Genomic DNA, 15908 nt, shown 5'->3' with positions numbered 1-15908 from the left:
CATTAAACCTTCTTTTGTGCTGTACCCTCTGACGGGATTTACTGGTTGTTACAGTGTGAAGAGCTGCAGTCAAAGTAATGAAGAATATCTAATTGAGACGCTCATCTGTTTATATTCTGCCTCCTTTCCCTCTCTCCCTGTGTGTGTGTGTGTGTAGATCTCCAACCGAGGGGACAGGGTAGCAGAGTGTCAGCTGGAGACCCACAACAGGAAGATGGTGACTTTCCGGTTCGACCTGGACGGTGACAACCCAGAGGAGATCGCTCAGATCATGGTGCCTGCATTGTCTCTTGTTTCATTTTCTCAACCACCCTCTTGATTCAATTACGCTCTCTCTCATCATGGTGCTGTGTTAACAGCTCTTTATGAGGCTGGAATATGTTTCACATGCCGGTGCGCGTGCCGTTCATCCTTTCGTCATCCGAAACCACTGAAGTACACATAATCGCTTTGCTCTTGTCCTTGTGCTTTGATTTAGAGCGTTGTCACCAGGCTCACTCATGAGGCTGAATGACACCTCACTGGCACAGGAAGCATGAGCCAGGCTGTTGCTTTGTTTGTTTCACATATTATACACAAACGTCTGAATCTGACATTTTAATTGTGTATTTGTGTGTGTGTGTGTGTGTGTGTGTCCAGGTCCAGAGTGAGTTTATCCTGGAGAGTGAGAGGGAGTCGTTTATTGAGCAGGTCAGAGAGGTGATAGAAAATGCTGATGAGAAGGGTCTGGAAAGAGACACAAGCAGCCAGGTAAAACCAGCACTCAGTCTTTTTTTCTGTATTAACATTGGACCCCAATCGATCAGTCAGGCTTTACAGTGTGTTGTCTTAATGATGAGCAGGTGACGGGAGACATGGAGCAGCAGATTCCTGTCATATCTGTCCCTATGCCAGGTAAAAATAAAAGTTATGATAACCGTAATTTACATTTTTGCAGATGAACAGCTGTAGAGTGGTGGATAATGATGGCGTGTGTCACTGTTTCTCTTTTCCACAGACATCACACCCAGTGCAACAGCACAAGTGGTCCATTCAGCAGGTCGAAGGTTCATCGTCAGCCCCGTACCTGAAGCCAGGCTGAAGGAGCAAACAATGTTTCCCACCACTCCCTCTACTGCTCCTGCACCTCCTGCTGAAATCAGTAAGTGTGTGTGGGTTTATGTGTGTGTTTGTGTGTAGTAAATGAGTACAAGTTGTTGTTTCTTTACAGCCATTACACTACTAATGTTCCATTCCCTGTTGTGCTGCTGGAAATGACGTTGATGTGGCTTTTCTGCGGATGCACAAAGTTTCTGCTTCAAACATGCACAGATATCACATTAAGTGATAGTGTGCCAACCACGCGCGCGCACACACACACATACACGGCCACACACACAAACACACACACCCTTATCAGATTAAGCTGTTACGCTTTTAGAGGAAATTGCCCAAATGTTCTGTCCAAATGCAATAACACACAGGCATTTATTTAATTTGATACTGTAGGATCCTCTGCTAGAACACTGGAATATAAATAACTGCATCTAAGCCTGTGTCAGATATGATGGAATTCAAACATCAGTCCATCAAATGTACATAAGGTTTTTACATTATATCACACTGTAATGTCATAGCTAAGACAATGTAGTGAAGAACTAATAAATCACAATGATTTTTGGTTCTTTTTTTTTAACAATGCAAAACAGAAATAAGGTATACCGTTACTGGTTCCACATACCTTTGCAAGGCAGATAACAAATCCAATCAAGATCAGTAGACTGTGGGTAGTTTCCCTTAAGTGGTTAATTGCATTCCCATCTCCACACTCTGAACTTAGTACATGCTGAAACCTGACATTCCTTCATAAATGAATGTTACCTGGGATTTCATGATGAATGTCCTTGTTCCTTCAGATTTTACAAACACACACACATCGCTTGGATGTTTTGCAGTGACATGACCTCATTCTTACATTCCATAATAATTTCTTCCGCTATGTTTATTTGACAAAAATAGTTTTTAGTTACTTTGCAAATGAGCATTATGTGATTTCTCCAAAGACTAGAACTCACTATGGGCTTTGTATCTTCAATTAGTCTTTCTCTCTTGTTCCAGTTCCTCCAGCTTCGGCTCCAGCTCCGTCTCAGACTCCAGGCCAAGGTTTGGTGCTGTCCCAGTCGGCAGGAGCGATCAGCTTACAACAAGCCTTCTCTGAGCTCCGACAGAACCAGAATCAGTACGATCCAGGGCCCAGCACTGCCCCGGCCTCCATTCACTCCACCCATCCTCCTCTTCAGCCTGCAGCTGCCCCTGTCCCCTCACAGGCCGGCACCGTCACTCCGACCGCCGACGCCACCGCTGGCCTCGTCCTCTCTAATTTAAACAAGGCACAGGAGCAGGGCTTGGATGCCTCTCTTCCTCCCCCTTCCTCCTCCTCCACCCCCTCCTCTGTGGCTGCTGTCTGTCTCAGTCGTCCTTGTTCCTCCTCTCCTCCTTCGACGGTGGGGAGTCAGTCCATCCTTCAGTCGCTAGTACTTCCACAAACCCAGGGACAGGTGCAGATCCAGGGACAAGCACAAATCCAGCCCCAGGCCTTCGCCCTGCCTCAGACCCAGAAAGTTCCCGCTGTCATTTCTACTTCGGCACCTTCCACTTTACCACCGGTGAGCATCCCCCCGACGATGCTCACCTCCCCTCCTGCCGCCCAGACCGTCCCCCACGTCTCCTCCCCTCCCTCCTCCACTCTCGCCGCCAGCGAACTCTCCTCCAATCAGCCGTCGGGCTCTCCCACCTCGTCCTGCACTCCTTCCCTCTCCTCCTCCGTCATCCCCACCACTGCCATCACTGGCGGCCCCCAGCTCGCCCCCTCCACCACCTCCCACCACGCTCCCCCTCCTCCCGCTGCCGCCTCCTCCTCCTCTTCTGCGGGGCTCCAGCCAGTGACCACAAATGTCCCTTCAGTCCAACCAACCTTGGTCCACTCCCAGCCACAGACGGCAGCCCTGCCTGGGCAGACGCACACACACTGTGGGGAATGTGACGCAAGGTAAGAGTCTGTAAATGTCTTTAGTTAGTCTCTGCCTCTGATACTAACTCAAATATATATCCCAAGCAATCAGTATCAAACTGTCAATTACCAACATGTGGTATATTTTTGGAAAAGCTTTATCATAGTTACAATGCTAAAGTTGCAAAACATTCATTAATCTTTTTCTCAGGTGCGAGGCATCGGAGTCCCAGGGCAAACCGGACGACATCCAAGCTCTGGAGAAGAAGTTGCGGTCTCTCTTCATGGATCTCGGCGGAGGCGTGCCCTCTACCCAGGGCGACATCTTAGCTGCTGACCCTGCCTCTGGAGTCCCGGTGGCAGGTACCTCGTCCCCGATGGGGCCCGGCTCTACCTCCACCACGTCTGTGACCACACCTGGCTCTAGCCTGCCAACCAATCCTCCTCAGCCGCCCTCTAGCCTGGCGTTGGGGTCACTGGGGTCTCCTGTTCCAATCCAGGGCCCCGGGACACCTATCTCCACCCCTGTTCAGTCCGGTAGGTAGAAGAATTATGTTGATGATATGTCTCTGTGTCAGTGTTGATATAGTGTTGCTGCCTTTATAATGCTGTTCAATATATTTATGATTTCAACCCCCACAGTCATCCCTGCCTCATCCTTTGGCCAGACCACTCCATCTAAAACCCCCTTATCCAGGGTACCGGTAAGTAAGACCATTTATTATTACATAGAAATATTGGTTTATTTTAACTGTAGACAAACCATTAATATGTATTTAATTATTAGATCAGACAGCATGTGCATGTTTTAGGTGAAACTACTAAGATAATTGACTCTACTACACTTTTAAATCTCAAGATAGTTTTGGAGTTATAGGCACCAACATGTTCCTACTCACTTTCCCTACAACTCACATGGCATGGAAATTTCTTTTAACATTCCCTCCAATGAACACCGTTCTTCTAACCTCCTCTACCAATCGTTCTCCCTCTCATTTCTCCCACTTTTCATGACCTCTCTTTCTCTGGGATTAGGCCACTTCTCCTCCTTCAGAACTCCTGCCACCCTTCCCTGGACCTTGTCTAATACAGGTGTTTGTTTTTATTTAGCTCATTTTTCAGAGTGTCGCCTCCTTTGCAATGTTATAATGCATTCATACTGCACTTTATATATTTGTAACTTTGTCACTTCTTAGTTGTACCTGTCTTGATGTGAGTTGTGTTATTTATAGATGGTGCTTCTGCTTCACTCCTGCTTTATTAAAGCTTAACCATGTGACAAAACCTTAGAAAGAGACAGAAAACAAAAAAAAAACAACTCAAACATTGTATTTCATCTCCATCATGAACTCATCTAACTTAAAAAGAATAAATTTACATCTCAAACATCTAAATACACATAAAAATTAACAACAGAACTTGTAAAATAAAATAGATTAAGATATATCATAGATTCCAAAATTAGACAGAAAAATGTTATGAAAAAGAAAAAATCATCAAGATAAAGGAGACAAAAGAAAGAGATTGGAGGTAGACGATCAGAGAGACAGGTGAATAAAAAGGGTGAGAGGCATGGAAACATAATTGGATAGAAAGAGAGAGAGGCAGCAGTCAGAGCAGGTACTTCAGGTCAGACACACAGTGGACGCTCTTTAATTTCCAGGCTGTTGTTGCGCCTGTGAATGCCATTGTCCAAAAATAGACTTTCCACTCAACTAGAGCAGCACAGAGAACACAGACACATGACCTGTAGCTCCTTCTATGAAAAATCAGACCTGCCAAGGCACTCATATTCATGTCTCGTCTCTTATGTAACTCTCTGGGGAGAGACTTGTCCTCTTTGATTAAGATAATCCCTCTGTAGTCAACGCTCGCAAGAGATTGGATTTTAATGATTTATTTTTTAATTGCAGTCACAATGCTTGAGCGAATGAAAGACCTCGCGTGTCTGCACAGGAGAGAGGACGTCTGGAGAGATGATGATGATGATGCAGAATGAAAAGTCAAAAATTAGACTTAGAAAATCCTTATTTGCATACTGAATCATTGATAAAAAATAAATAAACTGGTGTTATTTAATACAAAACCAAGCTCTTTACATTGCACGTTTAGTTTTTTTAGTTTGGATTACTCATCTGAACGGCAGAGATTAGTAGATAATGACTGCAGCTGCCATAGCCACATGTGTCCTTTTAGCTAATCTGTGCTTATGTTGCTAACCAACCACAATACTGACCCTCTCTGTGTGTGTCTGCGTGTGTTTTATTTTTTATATGTGTGTATCTAAAAGTGTATCTGTCTTTCTTCAGTCCCAGCAGCCTCTAGAGGACCTGGATGCACAGCTGAGGAGAGCACTGAGCCCAGAGACTGTTCCTGTCAGCACACACACACAGGTGAACACACACACATTGACCATTAATCTAGTAGCTCATAGTGACATTGAACTGTATTGTATATGTTCATTCAATCACATGGCTTAATGTTAACACATTTTCTCCTTTGCCAACACAAACCCCAGGCTTCTCACAGTGGCATATCTGCAGTGGGACAACCAAGTATGTGTATATATTTTAATAAATTCCGTAATTTGTGTCTGTATCTGTGTCCGTTTTATAATTATACCATTTTTTTTTTCAGTCCCCTTCTATCTGGATGATGAAGCTGCATCCGCTCCTGCTCGTCCTTCTGCAGGTGGAATTCAACTCGGAAGATTTCAGGTAAAATCTCTCTCATGCTACAGTTCGGACATGAATACCTGCTGCATTGTCCATGTACAATACACTGAATCCCATCCTTAAAATGTGTCTGTTGCTTTTTCCACTCAGGTCTCATTGGCTGCCGAGGAGCCTCCGGTCCACCACCCGGCCTGCACTGAATCGTCCTCCACCACCTCCTCGTCTTCGTCCTCTTCCTCCTCGTCCTCCAGTCTCTCCAGCCCAGAGAACACGCTGCACAAGGACTCCTCATCTCCTCTGAGAGGGGGAGGAGGACAGGGAGGAGACATTGTGGACGGGCTCCCCCAGAAGACTGTGGGAGGATCCCACCACCCTCCCCCCCTGACCTCCCCTTGCCCCTCTCCTAAGCCCACTACTACCATTGGACGCTTCCAGGTATATTTTGTGTTTTTTGTTTGTTTTTTTGTTGTTTTTTTTACAAGTTTTTTTCAAATGTGTGTTCATCTGTTAATTTGCAATAAATAAGTTTAGAAATCCCCTTCACATTTATAAAAACTTCTCATACAACTCTGCTGTCCTACATTTCAGGTCACCACCAACCCTGAGGCCCGTGTTGGTCGCTTCTCAGTCAGCCGTGCCCAGGAGCAGAGCCTCGAGTCCACACAGACCCCTCCACCCGCCGCCCAGGCTGCTAACGGACCCAGCGATCCTGGGCAGATTTTGACTCCAGACTCCACTCACAAAGCCTCCCTGCCAAGTCTCAACAACAACTCCTTCAACAACTCCTACATTAGCAGCGACAACGACTCCGAATTTGAGGATGAAGACTTCAAACGTGAAGTCCACCGCCTCAGAGAAAAGTAAATTATCCTCCCTTCTTCTTAAACCTGAGAGAAAAGACAAACTGTATTCTCCCACTTCCATCAAAAACTCTCCTCCTTTCTAATTTCTTTCATTTTTGCCTGTTAACATTTTACTCTGTATCCCATATTTATTGTTCCTTCTCTTGACCTCCAGGCACATGCGAGAAATCCAGGCCCTCCACTCCCGTCAAAAGGAGGAAATAGATTGCCTCTTTACCAGGCTGGGAAAGGTAACTCAGCTCAGTGACATCAGTGCAGATGCTTCAAACAGCATCACATCCAGTTTTATAACAGGCAGCCATTCTTTCTTTGTCTTTGGTGTTGGTGCAGGTTCCTCCGGCAGCAGTGCTCCCTCCAGTTATAGCTTTGACTGGCAGGAGGAGACGACCCACCAAAAGTAAATCTTCCAAATCGTCCAGAACCAGCTCCACACACGGCAGCAAGAGTCCGTTACAGCCAGGTAAGCTCTCGCTCCAACATTTACAGTAAAGTCTCAGTTCACCCAAATTCCAAAAGATTAAGAAACTTACCTCGAGCGGTATCAAGCCATTCAGATGAAATGTGGTCCAAGCCAAGACAATGAATCCTACTGAGAATTGAAGAATTGAAGATCCTCTACCTTTTGTGTAGCACTGTGTTGGTATTGGAGGTTTTCAGTGAAATGTCTCAATAACCTTGGGATGGACTGCCATGAAACCTGGTGCAGTTATTCATCTCCCCCTCAGGATAAAGTGCAATAACTTTGGCTTTATCAAACATGATCATCATCATCAGTTTAAATCCTCAGTTTGTCCAGTACATTGGTTTCTCATCAAAATCCTGCCCAACTTTCTAAGTCATTTTCGGATCTTGTGCGCAACACAAATAAAATATCTGGACAGACTAAACCACAAACATCAGCATGGGTCGATACCACCAGGCTCAGGTGAGATGATGTGCATTCTTTGTCATTTGGATGAACTGACCTTTAACCCTTCACCTCGGCGAACAGTAATTCGCCATCAAAATATTCAGCCCAAAGTCCACTACAGCCAAAAGTGCTCACAGACATTTACACTAACATTACACCGTCTCTGTGTTTATGCATCTGTGTGCACATGTGTGCGTGTGTGTTCATCTGCTTGGTTTTACGTGCATGTGGGTGTACGCTGGAGCAGATTCGGAGCTTTAAACATTTCTGACTGCTTTCCCCTCCGTGTGTTTTTCTCTGTGTGTGATGGGGGTTTTGTCTGTGTGAATGTCTTGGGTGACGGGTGTCTTATCTGTCTGTTATCTTTTGTGTTTGTGTGCGTCTGTTTGTGTGTGTGTGTCTCTGTTCCCTGCGGTGTGTCGTTCCTGCCCTGTCCTCCCCTCCTGCCTACGCCTTGTGCAATCTCCAGGCAGCACTTTATCCGCCCAGAGCGTCCCGACCATGTACCCCGGCCAGCTGGCTCTGCTAGCCCCAGGAGGATTAGCCGATTCAGGCAGCAGCACTCTACTCCAGCCCCTCAAGCCCTCTCCCTCCAGCGACAACCTGTGTTCAGCCTACACCAGCGAGGCGGCACTCTCTGTCCCCAGCCTGTGCGCTCCCACCCCAGGTAGGCACGCTGCTGGGAGTCCCAGCTCATAGCAGGCCTCGTCACCTCCCCCACCACACAAAACACACTTCACACAGTCGTTGAGCTGAAGCGGCTCATTGTTACTCTTTGTATGCAGAAAAAAGACGAACGCATGCAGTCAGTTCGTCCTCACTCCCTCACATCTTTTTCTACCTTTCTTGGTCTATTTCTCTCTCTGTCTGTGTAAAGCAACGTGACGGCTAACTGACTGTTACAATCTTTCTGTGTATCCTTCACTTGTATCTCTTTCCTTCCCTCTCATCTACGACCTCTCTGTCTTCTGTCTCTTTGCCATTCTTCCTCTCCTCTCCTCTCCTCTCCTCTCCTCTCCTCTCCTCTCCTCTCCTCTCCTCTCCTCTCCTCTCTCTGCATCTCTCTTCCATCCTCTGCACTCTCCTTTTTCTGTTTCCTCACCTCCTCTCTCCTCCTCTCCCTTCCCTCCTCCCTCTCTTCAGGCTGTGTAAAGTTCAACTGGGGTTCGGAGCGTTTGGCCTTCAAGCCTGGCGGCAGGAGGACGCGCTTTCTGAGTACGCCCTGCTTGGCTCTTTGTGTGTAACGCTTTATTTCTTTGCTCTTCTCTTTTATCCGTCATCCTTACTTACTTTAGTTCTTTTCTTTCTTTTTTTACTCTTACATCCATCGAGTCAAAGTCATCTTGTCTTCCTGTGGGTTTTCTTCTTTGATGGAAGAAGACCCTCTGCTTCTGATATCACCAGTGTCCTGCAGAAATCTGATGAATCCTATAAAGTCAGCTTTCAAGAATTAGTACATTTCCTGGAGTACATAGAGGTTTTCTTTTAAGTATTTAGCTCCAAATTACCAGCCAAACTAAATTTCTACCTTAAATTGAGGTCTCTAAACTAAAATCAGTGGCTTATTTCTGTGATTTTACTTAACTTTCTCACAGACATCCTTCCTGTGTACAGTACAGTATGTTGGAAACCTTTTTAGATGCAGAGCGTAATGGGGAAATTAAATATAAGCACTTCCTCCTTTCTTTATCTCTTCATTTCAGTAGTGGTTGTTTCAGGGGACACGCATGGCTACTGGTGGTAACAGCAAGTGCTATAGAAAACAATCATTAAGCAGTCGCTTATTGTCCGAAATTCAGCAGAAGAGCAGCTGGTGTATCTGCACAGTGCACCTACCACTGTTGAAATAATGAATTCAGGCAGTTGTCGGTCTTTTTCCATCACGGCATCTGATTTCAACAGCAGGGCACGGTGGAGATGGAGGCGTTGATCCATGTCCTGTTACATAGAGTGTAATAATACTGAGCACTAATGATGCTCCGAGGACGAGCTTCATCAACATGTTAAGGATTAGTTCATTACAAGTAGAAATAATTGCATGAACGTAAATTATGAGCCAATTTCATTGCGCGGTGCATTTACATTTTAGTCACTCCGCTAATGCTCCATGGCAACCTGTTAACAGTTGACTAGGCTTCAAGTGCATGGCAACCCGCACTGTGGGCAGCCGGCACTGCCAGCACACCACTCCAGCCCATTTCATCTGTAGGCCTCATAAACTAGAGACGGATGATAAAGTTTTGTTTGTGTGTCAATGTGACTTTCAAATCCTCACAGAATCCATCTTCAACTTTTTCTTAGACTAACAAGGAAAGACAAGTTGAGACGTGATGACTTGAGAGTTGTGTCGGGACATTATTTCTTTTATTTAAATTAAACCGTTTTGGTTAATTAAACATGGTTCTGTTCGAATACTGTTTATTTATTGTTTACTTATAATTCAGTTGTTTTCCTCCATATTATAATCATAATATGTAGTGTTGGTGAACTGTTTTGTGCTTGATAAAGGGATGTATCTGAATGCTTCTGAACCCTCCGCAGCTCAAACCCTTTCTCTCCCTTCCTTCTATCCTTCCCTACCTCACTTACTATCCTCACCCCCTCTCTCCCTCACCTGCCCCTCTGTCACTGCACAGCCAGGAGGGGAGAGAGACAGACCTGGGTCTAAGTGATAGTAACTTGCTCTTGTTCGTAAACATCCAGCTCGGGAAGAAAAAGAACATTAACTCGGCACAAAGTTGATGTTTGATATCCAAATAAAAATACCGGTTTGTTTTTGCCATTTCAAACACTGAACAAATCAGATAAAGCAACTCAGAGGTCTGGAGTGAGCTTTGATGTACAGACGGGTGACAAATTAAAGGAAAATCCTACGTAATGTGTTTCACCATGTGAGCTAGAACACCCTGACTCCTCTTTGGCTTCCCTCATTTGTTGTTGTGATGGTAATGAAGAGCGTAGTCTGACACACTGGTCCAAAATCAAACCAATCAGTGACCTTATCATCCTTGAAGAAACCACTCTCGTCAGGATAGAAATGTCCGTGTTGATTTGCAGTGACCTCTCCCTCTGAAGGAACAAGTGAACCCCCCACCCACCCATAGCATAACAGAGCTGCTGGATCCCCTCACTGTAGGGATCAAGCATTCAGTCCTGTTCCACTCTCCAGGTCTATAAACACATGTATCAGCCACATGTTGACAATATGGTGAAGAATGACTCATCTGATCAAATCACTTTTTCCAGTGCTGCTGTTTTTCCCCACTAAAATCTCAAATGTGCTTTCATCCTTCTAATGAGAGTCTATTCATTGCAGCTCTGCTGTAATGTTCCTTTCTTTGTTTCTGTTGATATTGGCAGACACCAGGTGAAGACCTTTTTCTTCTCTTTTTCTTACATATCGCACTGATGCACAAGCATCACAGCCCTCAGATGTGAACCGTTGGCGACAATGTGCGACCCTTATATGATCCCCATAGATCAACAGGCACCAGTTGAGCGTTTTTTTGACCGAATCTCAGTCACTATTTACCTCTCTCTAAGTCAGAATGAGCTGGGCCTGCTCAGCATTTCTGGATGTCACCTTTATACAGTAATTATACTGTGCAGTGCATCTGCATTCTGGACATTTCTCCACTCATTTATTCAGGTCTAGCATTTAATTTGTCACCCGTCTGTATAAATGAATCTTATGTTGGACCCAGTTCTGGTACGGCCCTGTGAGCTGTAGAGAGGACTCAGAATCATCAGGTGTTGGTTACCCAAAAGCATCTTAAAGCCACAGTGCACGGTCAGAGACTTCAAGGCAGTGTAACAACAGTTGTTGGTGGTTTAACGTCATCGTTGACATGGAAAGCAAAGCTCAGTTTAGCTCCCAGTTGAGCATGTCCATATAAGTATGGATGTGACGTATTTTATTACAAAGTATTTATATTCCGGGATTACCTGTCGTTTGTTGCTGCTGCAGTAACTGTCAAACAAGTATGCACAAGGTCGGTGTCTGCACTTCCTCAGAAAATGTCCCACATAACGTGGCCTTGTCAAAGAGCAGCTTGGTGACCTGATGTCTGGGGTCAGCGTCTCTCACAGTGCAGCATACAGATCTCACAGCAGACACACCATGACATTGAAAATAATTTTGGACATTCACACTCTAATGTCGTATCTGTTCTGGTTTCTAGGGTCTCTTTGTACTAATCTGTGTTAAGATGTTCTTGGGCAACTCAACCCCAAAGTGTTGTTTACTGACTACTTTAAGTTAAAGTAATCATACTCGGATGCATTGTGTTTGGTTGTCGGGTGTTGTGGGCGGGGTTTAACTCTGACTCTCTCCAAATCCTCCAATTGTTGTCTTCCGGCCACGCAGGGAAGATGGTGAAAAAAGTCTGCCCCTGCAACCAGCTCTGTAGTAACTATCTCTCTTTTTGGTCTTTCTCCTCCATCCATACCCCTCCTTCATCCTTGCACTTGCTCCCCCACGCTTCCCCCCCGCTACCCTCTGATAACGCGTAGATTCAAACTCTGACCTTCTGCCAGATTTGAGATCAGATCAGATCAGATCAGTTCAGTTATTTCAAATGGGAACAGAGTATTTTTAAATCTCAGGGATCTGGTGAAGACAATTGTGATCGGTGTCTGACTTTGAAATGACTGAGCTGAGGAGCCATCACAGACTCAAACTGGCAGTTGCATGCACATGCGTGCATACACACACGCACACACAGACAAAAACACACAAACACTCACCTGATCAGCCGTTCACCACTCCGCCCCTCCCTTTCCCCCTCCTTTGTCATGGCTTGTGGTCCGGACTACGTTGCCCAGAATCCCATGCTGCTGCAGTCAGTCATGACTCAGCGTCTCCCCATTCTTATTTTCCTCCATTTTATTTAGCATGACATGACAGTTTCTGTTCGAACCAACTGTATGGTTAGCTCTCTGGCTAATCCCTGCATATTATGTCCTTCCTCATGTTGATGTCTGATTGGAACGCGTCATATAAATATTTCACAGCCAGGCTCATTTTGTCAGCATGGCTTTGGATTCCATTTGTCTGTAAAGGAAATGCATCAGCTACTTGTACTTCAAATCTGAATGTTAGGTACTTTGCAGTAAAAGGAGGTAGTTAAGTAAGAAAACAAGATAGTATGACAATAAATATATAGTTATAGTTCTTGTTTCCTCTTTTACTAGCCTGAATGTCAAGATAAAACATTGTGAAAGATGCACATTTATAGTATCTGAACTATTTTGGTGGAAATGGATTCATTTATTCAGAGATTCTGTGACTGACAGTATAGAGATGAGGGGTTTTACAATGTAATGTTTAGTCATTTAGTTTCCTCTTGGCTCAGTAGAGAGGTGCTGACATGAAGAAATGCAGGGTGAGAACATGGTATGATAATGGTACTGGTGTTATATAATGTATAATAACAACTTAATGTTTAACAGAAGCTGTTTACATGTAGACAAACAGGCCAGTTTTTTTTCTGCAGTCAAGTTTGATGTTGAGGACTGGTGGAGAGCAAACTAGCTGCTTCTGTAACAGAGCTCAAGTGCCATCTACTGGTCAAAAAAGAAATGAACACACAGATAATCTGTACACAGGGCTACACTGTGATCAACATCACTACTGTTGTGTAGCAGTGTTTTGGAGGAGACTGTGGCTGGGCATGACAGCTTTACATATTATCCATAATCTAATACCATGTGTATGTACTGACACATTTGGCCATAGTTGTGGACAGAAGTGTCAATGTTCTGCATTGAAATGCTCCTCTATCCAGTTTATCATCATTACATCCATCATTAAAACAGAATCATGTCGACATGCTGACCTGCCCCAAACCAGCCTCTGTCACCATAACAACCCCCCTCATGGTCAAGACAGGGACACACATCCGCATTCATTCAGTTCCATCCCATTGTTTGAGTAGTATCTCACATTATCTGTTTCTCTTCTCCCCCCTCTCTGTTTCTCCTCACAGGGACAAACAGCACCAACGCAGTGAGCGGTTCAGGTGGTCTGGGCCAGAGCCAGGGCGGTTCCCAGTGTCTGGCCCCCACCATGTCGGCCCCCCACCAGAGGAAAGGAACCTTCACCGACGACCTCCATAAACTGGTGGACAACTGGGCCAGAGACGCCATGAACCTCTCACAGGTGTGCTGCCGTTTGCTGATCCAAGCCAGCAGAAGTTGTTTTGACACTGAGCGTGTTCCTTCCACAGTGACTCACCAGCTCCTGTAATTAGTTTACAGACAAGAAGACAGAAACTAAACTCTAAATGGTAGTTTGTTAAAATCCAGAGTGGTCAGAAGGATAAACAAACCTCAGCCAAAACCTACTGGAACTTGGCTGCCGGGATGTTTTCAAAACATGTATCCATTTGGCACTTCTTGAGAGTTAACATCTTCACTAACTCCAGATTTAGTTCACTGGTGTTGTTGCACAGTGATACAGAATCAGTATGTTTTTTTATTTTGTTTTCTTAGTCTTGTTATTTCAGTTATTCTATACATGGATTACTGAATAGACAACACAAGACATTTGAGGACACCACCTTAAGACTTTGGGGACTTATAGTACACCTTTTACCATTTGCTGACTAAACAAGGAATGGACTATTTGAGACTTGAGTACTTAATGAAAGTGTTAGTTTTAATAATATTCATTTAGATACAGATGTTTGCAATGGAATTAGAATGGAGGTACATGTTGTGAAAAACATGCATTAAATGTGTTGTTCCAGACTGCGAATAAATGAAGTGAAGTCATTTTTAGTCTATAATAAAGATTTAAACACTAGTTTAATTTGGTGACGTATTTAGTTTGATAGGTTTTTTTATACAGGTGAGTAAAGCATCAAGCACTAACAACATGCAAACTTTTCCAGGGGAAGAGAAATGCCAAACAGCTGCAGCAAGCTCCAACACAGGGACACAGCTACGAGGTCAGTCTAAACGCACACACACACACACACAACTTGCTTACTTAGTCTTAGGAAAGCAAAGTAATGAAATATTATAATTTAATAATGTAACATATCCTCCTGGTCCAGGTCATCCAGTCAGCCAGTCTGAGCAGGAAGTACTCAGCTCCCAGCCAGCTGTGTCCCAGCAGCATTGGAGGCTCCGCCCACCTCCCCACAAACCCCACCACTGCTACCTCTATGGCCGCCCGCAAGGGCTCGCTGTGCCACCCCCCTGCCTCCTCCACTCCACCCCAACCCCAGCCTCCACAGTTCATCCACTACACCCCCACCGCCGCCTACAGTGCGCAGTGGTCTGGTCCGGCTCACGGTTTGTCCACTGGACACCAAGCGCCAGCACAGCCCGGGCCTCTGCTGGTCAGCACCTCCCAGCCCCTGGCCCCCTATTCCACCCCACAGGGCCAAATTCCCGGGCAAGGGCCGCTCCAGGCTTTCCACCTGACCAGCGCTCTGCAGAAGTCAGTCAGCAACCCAGGAGGGCCCAATATGAGGACCACGTAGGGCTGGGGGTGAGGGCTGGTTTGAATCACGGCCCGACTGGACTGAACTGGTTTGGAGCAGAGTGTTTGTTTTGGGCTGGATCAGCTGGAGAGGACAGAAGAACTGGAGGAGCGCGGAGCTGTAAATGTCAGAAGCTGACCTGTCCATGAGAGCAAAGGAGAAGCAGAAGAAAGGAAGGAAGAAACCAGGAAAGAGAAACCACGCGAGCGATCTGATCTCTACTTGCCTCTGCTTCCATCCGAGTGTGCGAGAAGCTGTAGACACAGACACAAATGCAGCCACACAATCTTCCTGTTCGCTGTATTTGACTGTGGGCTTGTGACAGTCGGCTGAATACTCAAGAATAAAGGATAAAGACTGATGAGTGCAATGATAAAATGGCCAAAGAGGTTCTGACAGGGTGTGGGACTGTTGTTAATAACTGTTTGTGTGTGAGTAGTGTGTGTACGCGCTGTTACGGCTTGGTCACACACCTGGTTCCATTTCATGCTCGAGATTGCGTGAACAAGTCCATTAGTAGCACATGACAGGAAGGGGGCGGGGGGGAACATTTGTCCTTGCTTGATGCTGGTATGAAGGTTGAAGGGAGGAACGTGGAGACCAGATCTCACAGTATCCAACTCCAGTCTCTCTGTCCACACTGTAGCTCCTATAACATCTTAATGTTACATTAATTTGTGTGGGAAGACTGTTATATTTTCAGTTTTTCCACTACAGTTAATAAAAAAGTAAAGTGGTGGATACAGGGGAGGACAGGTGGACACAGCTGGTCTTCACATTACAGCTGTTTTGCTTAGTGTTGTCAACATCACGGGGCACAGTAGGCTGAAATATCAAGCAAGAGCAGAGAAAAATAAATGTTTAGAACTGTAAAATAAGATAATTATCTTAAGTACAATCAGTTCAGGAAGTGGTTTTTCTTCAGTATTGAGAAGTTTCTCTCCATTAAAAGCACAAAGGATCTTGAGAACAAACCGCACT

At 45.2% G+C, this 15908-nt stretch overlaps 1 protein-coding gene across 1 annotated transcript in view; it reads left to right on the top strand.

Moving 5' to 3' along the window:
• The window catches only part of wnk1b (WNK lysine deficient protein kinase 1b), an 82954-nt gene extending 67046 nt beyond the window's left edge, over positions 1-15908 (top strand). The window contains exons 19-39 of the mRNA XM_083999229.1: positions 158-274; positions 640-750; positions 843-894; positions 998-1141; positions 2098-3028; positions 3201-3526; positions 3632-3693; positions 4025-4081; positions 5299-5382; positions 5508-5544; positions 5627-5706; positions 5815-6099; positions 6253-6524; positions 6682-6757; positions 6858-6987; positions 7907-8104; positions 8581-8673; positions 11804-11845; positions 13425-13597; positions 14331-14387; positions 14496-15908. Coding sequence (XP_083855355.1) covers positions 158-274; positions 640-750; positions 843-894; positions 998-1141; positions 2098-3028; positions 3201-3526; positions 3632-3693; positions 4025-4081; positions 5299-5382; positions 5508-5544; positions 5627-5706; positions 5815-6099; positions 6253-6524; positions 6682-6757; positions 6858-6987; positions 7907-8104; positions 8581-8673; positions 11804-11845; positions 13425-13597; positions 14331-14387; positions 14496-14927 — 3759 coding nt within the window. The 3' untranslated portion in view covers positions 14928-15908. The remainder of the gene's footprint in view (positions 1-157; positions 275-639; positions 751-842; positions 895-997; positions 1142-2097; positions 3029-3200; positions 3527-3631; positions 3694-4024; positions 4082-5298; positions 5383-5507; positions 5545-5626; positions 5707-5814; positions 6100-6252; positions 6525-6681; positions 6758-6857; positions 6988-7906; positions 8105-8580; positions 8674-11803; positions 11846-13424; positions 13598-14330; positions 14388-14495) is intronic.

The sequence above is a fragment of the Trachurus trachurus genome (genome assembly GCF_905171665.1).
Source record: "Trachurus trachurus genome assembly, chromosome: 23".
Lineage (NCBI taxonomy): Eukaryota > Metazoa > Chordata > Actinopteri > Carangiformes > Carangidae > Trachurus > Trachurus trachurus.
This window is presented reverse-complemented; position numbering and strand designations above follow the sequence as displayed.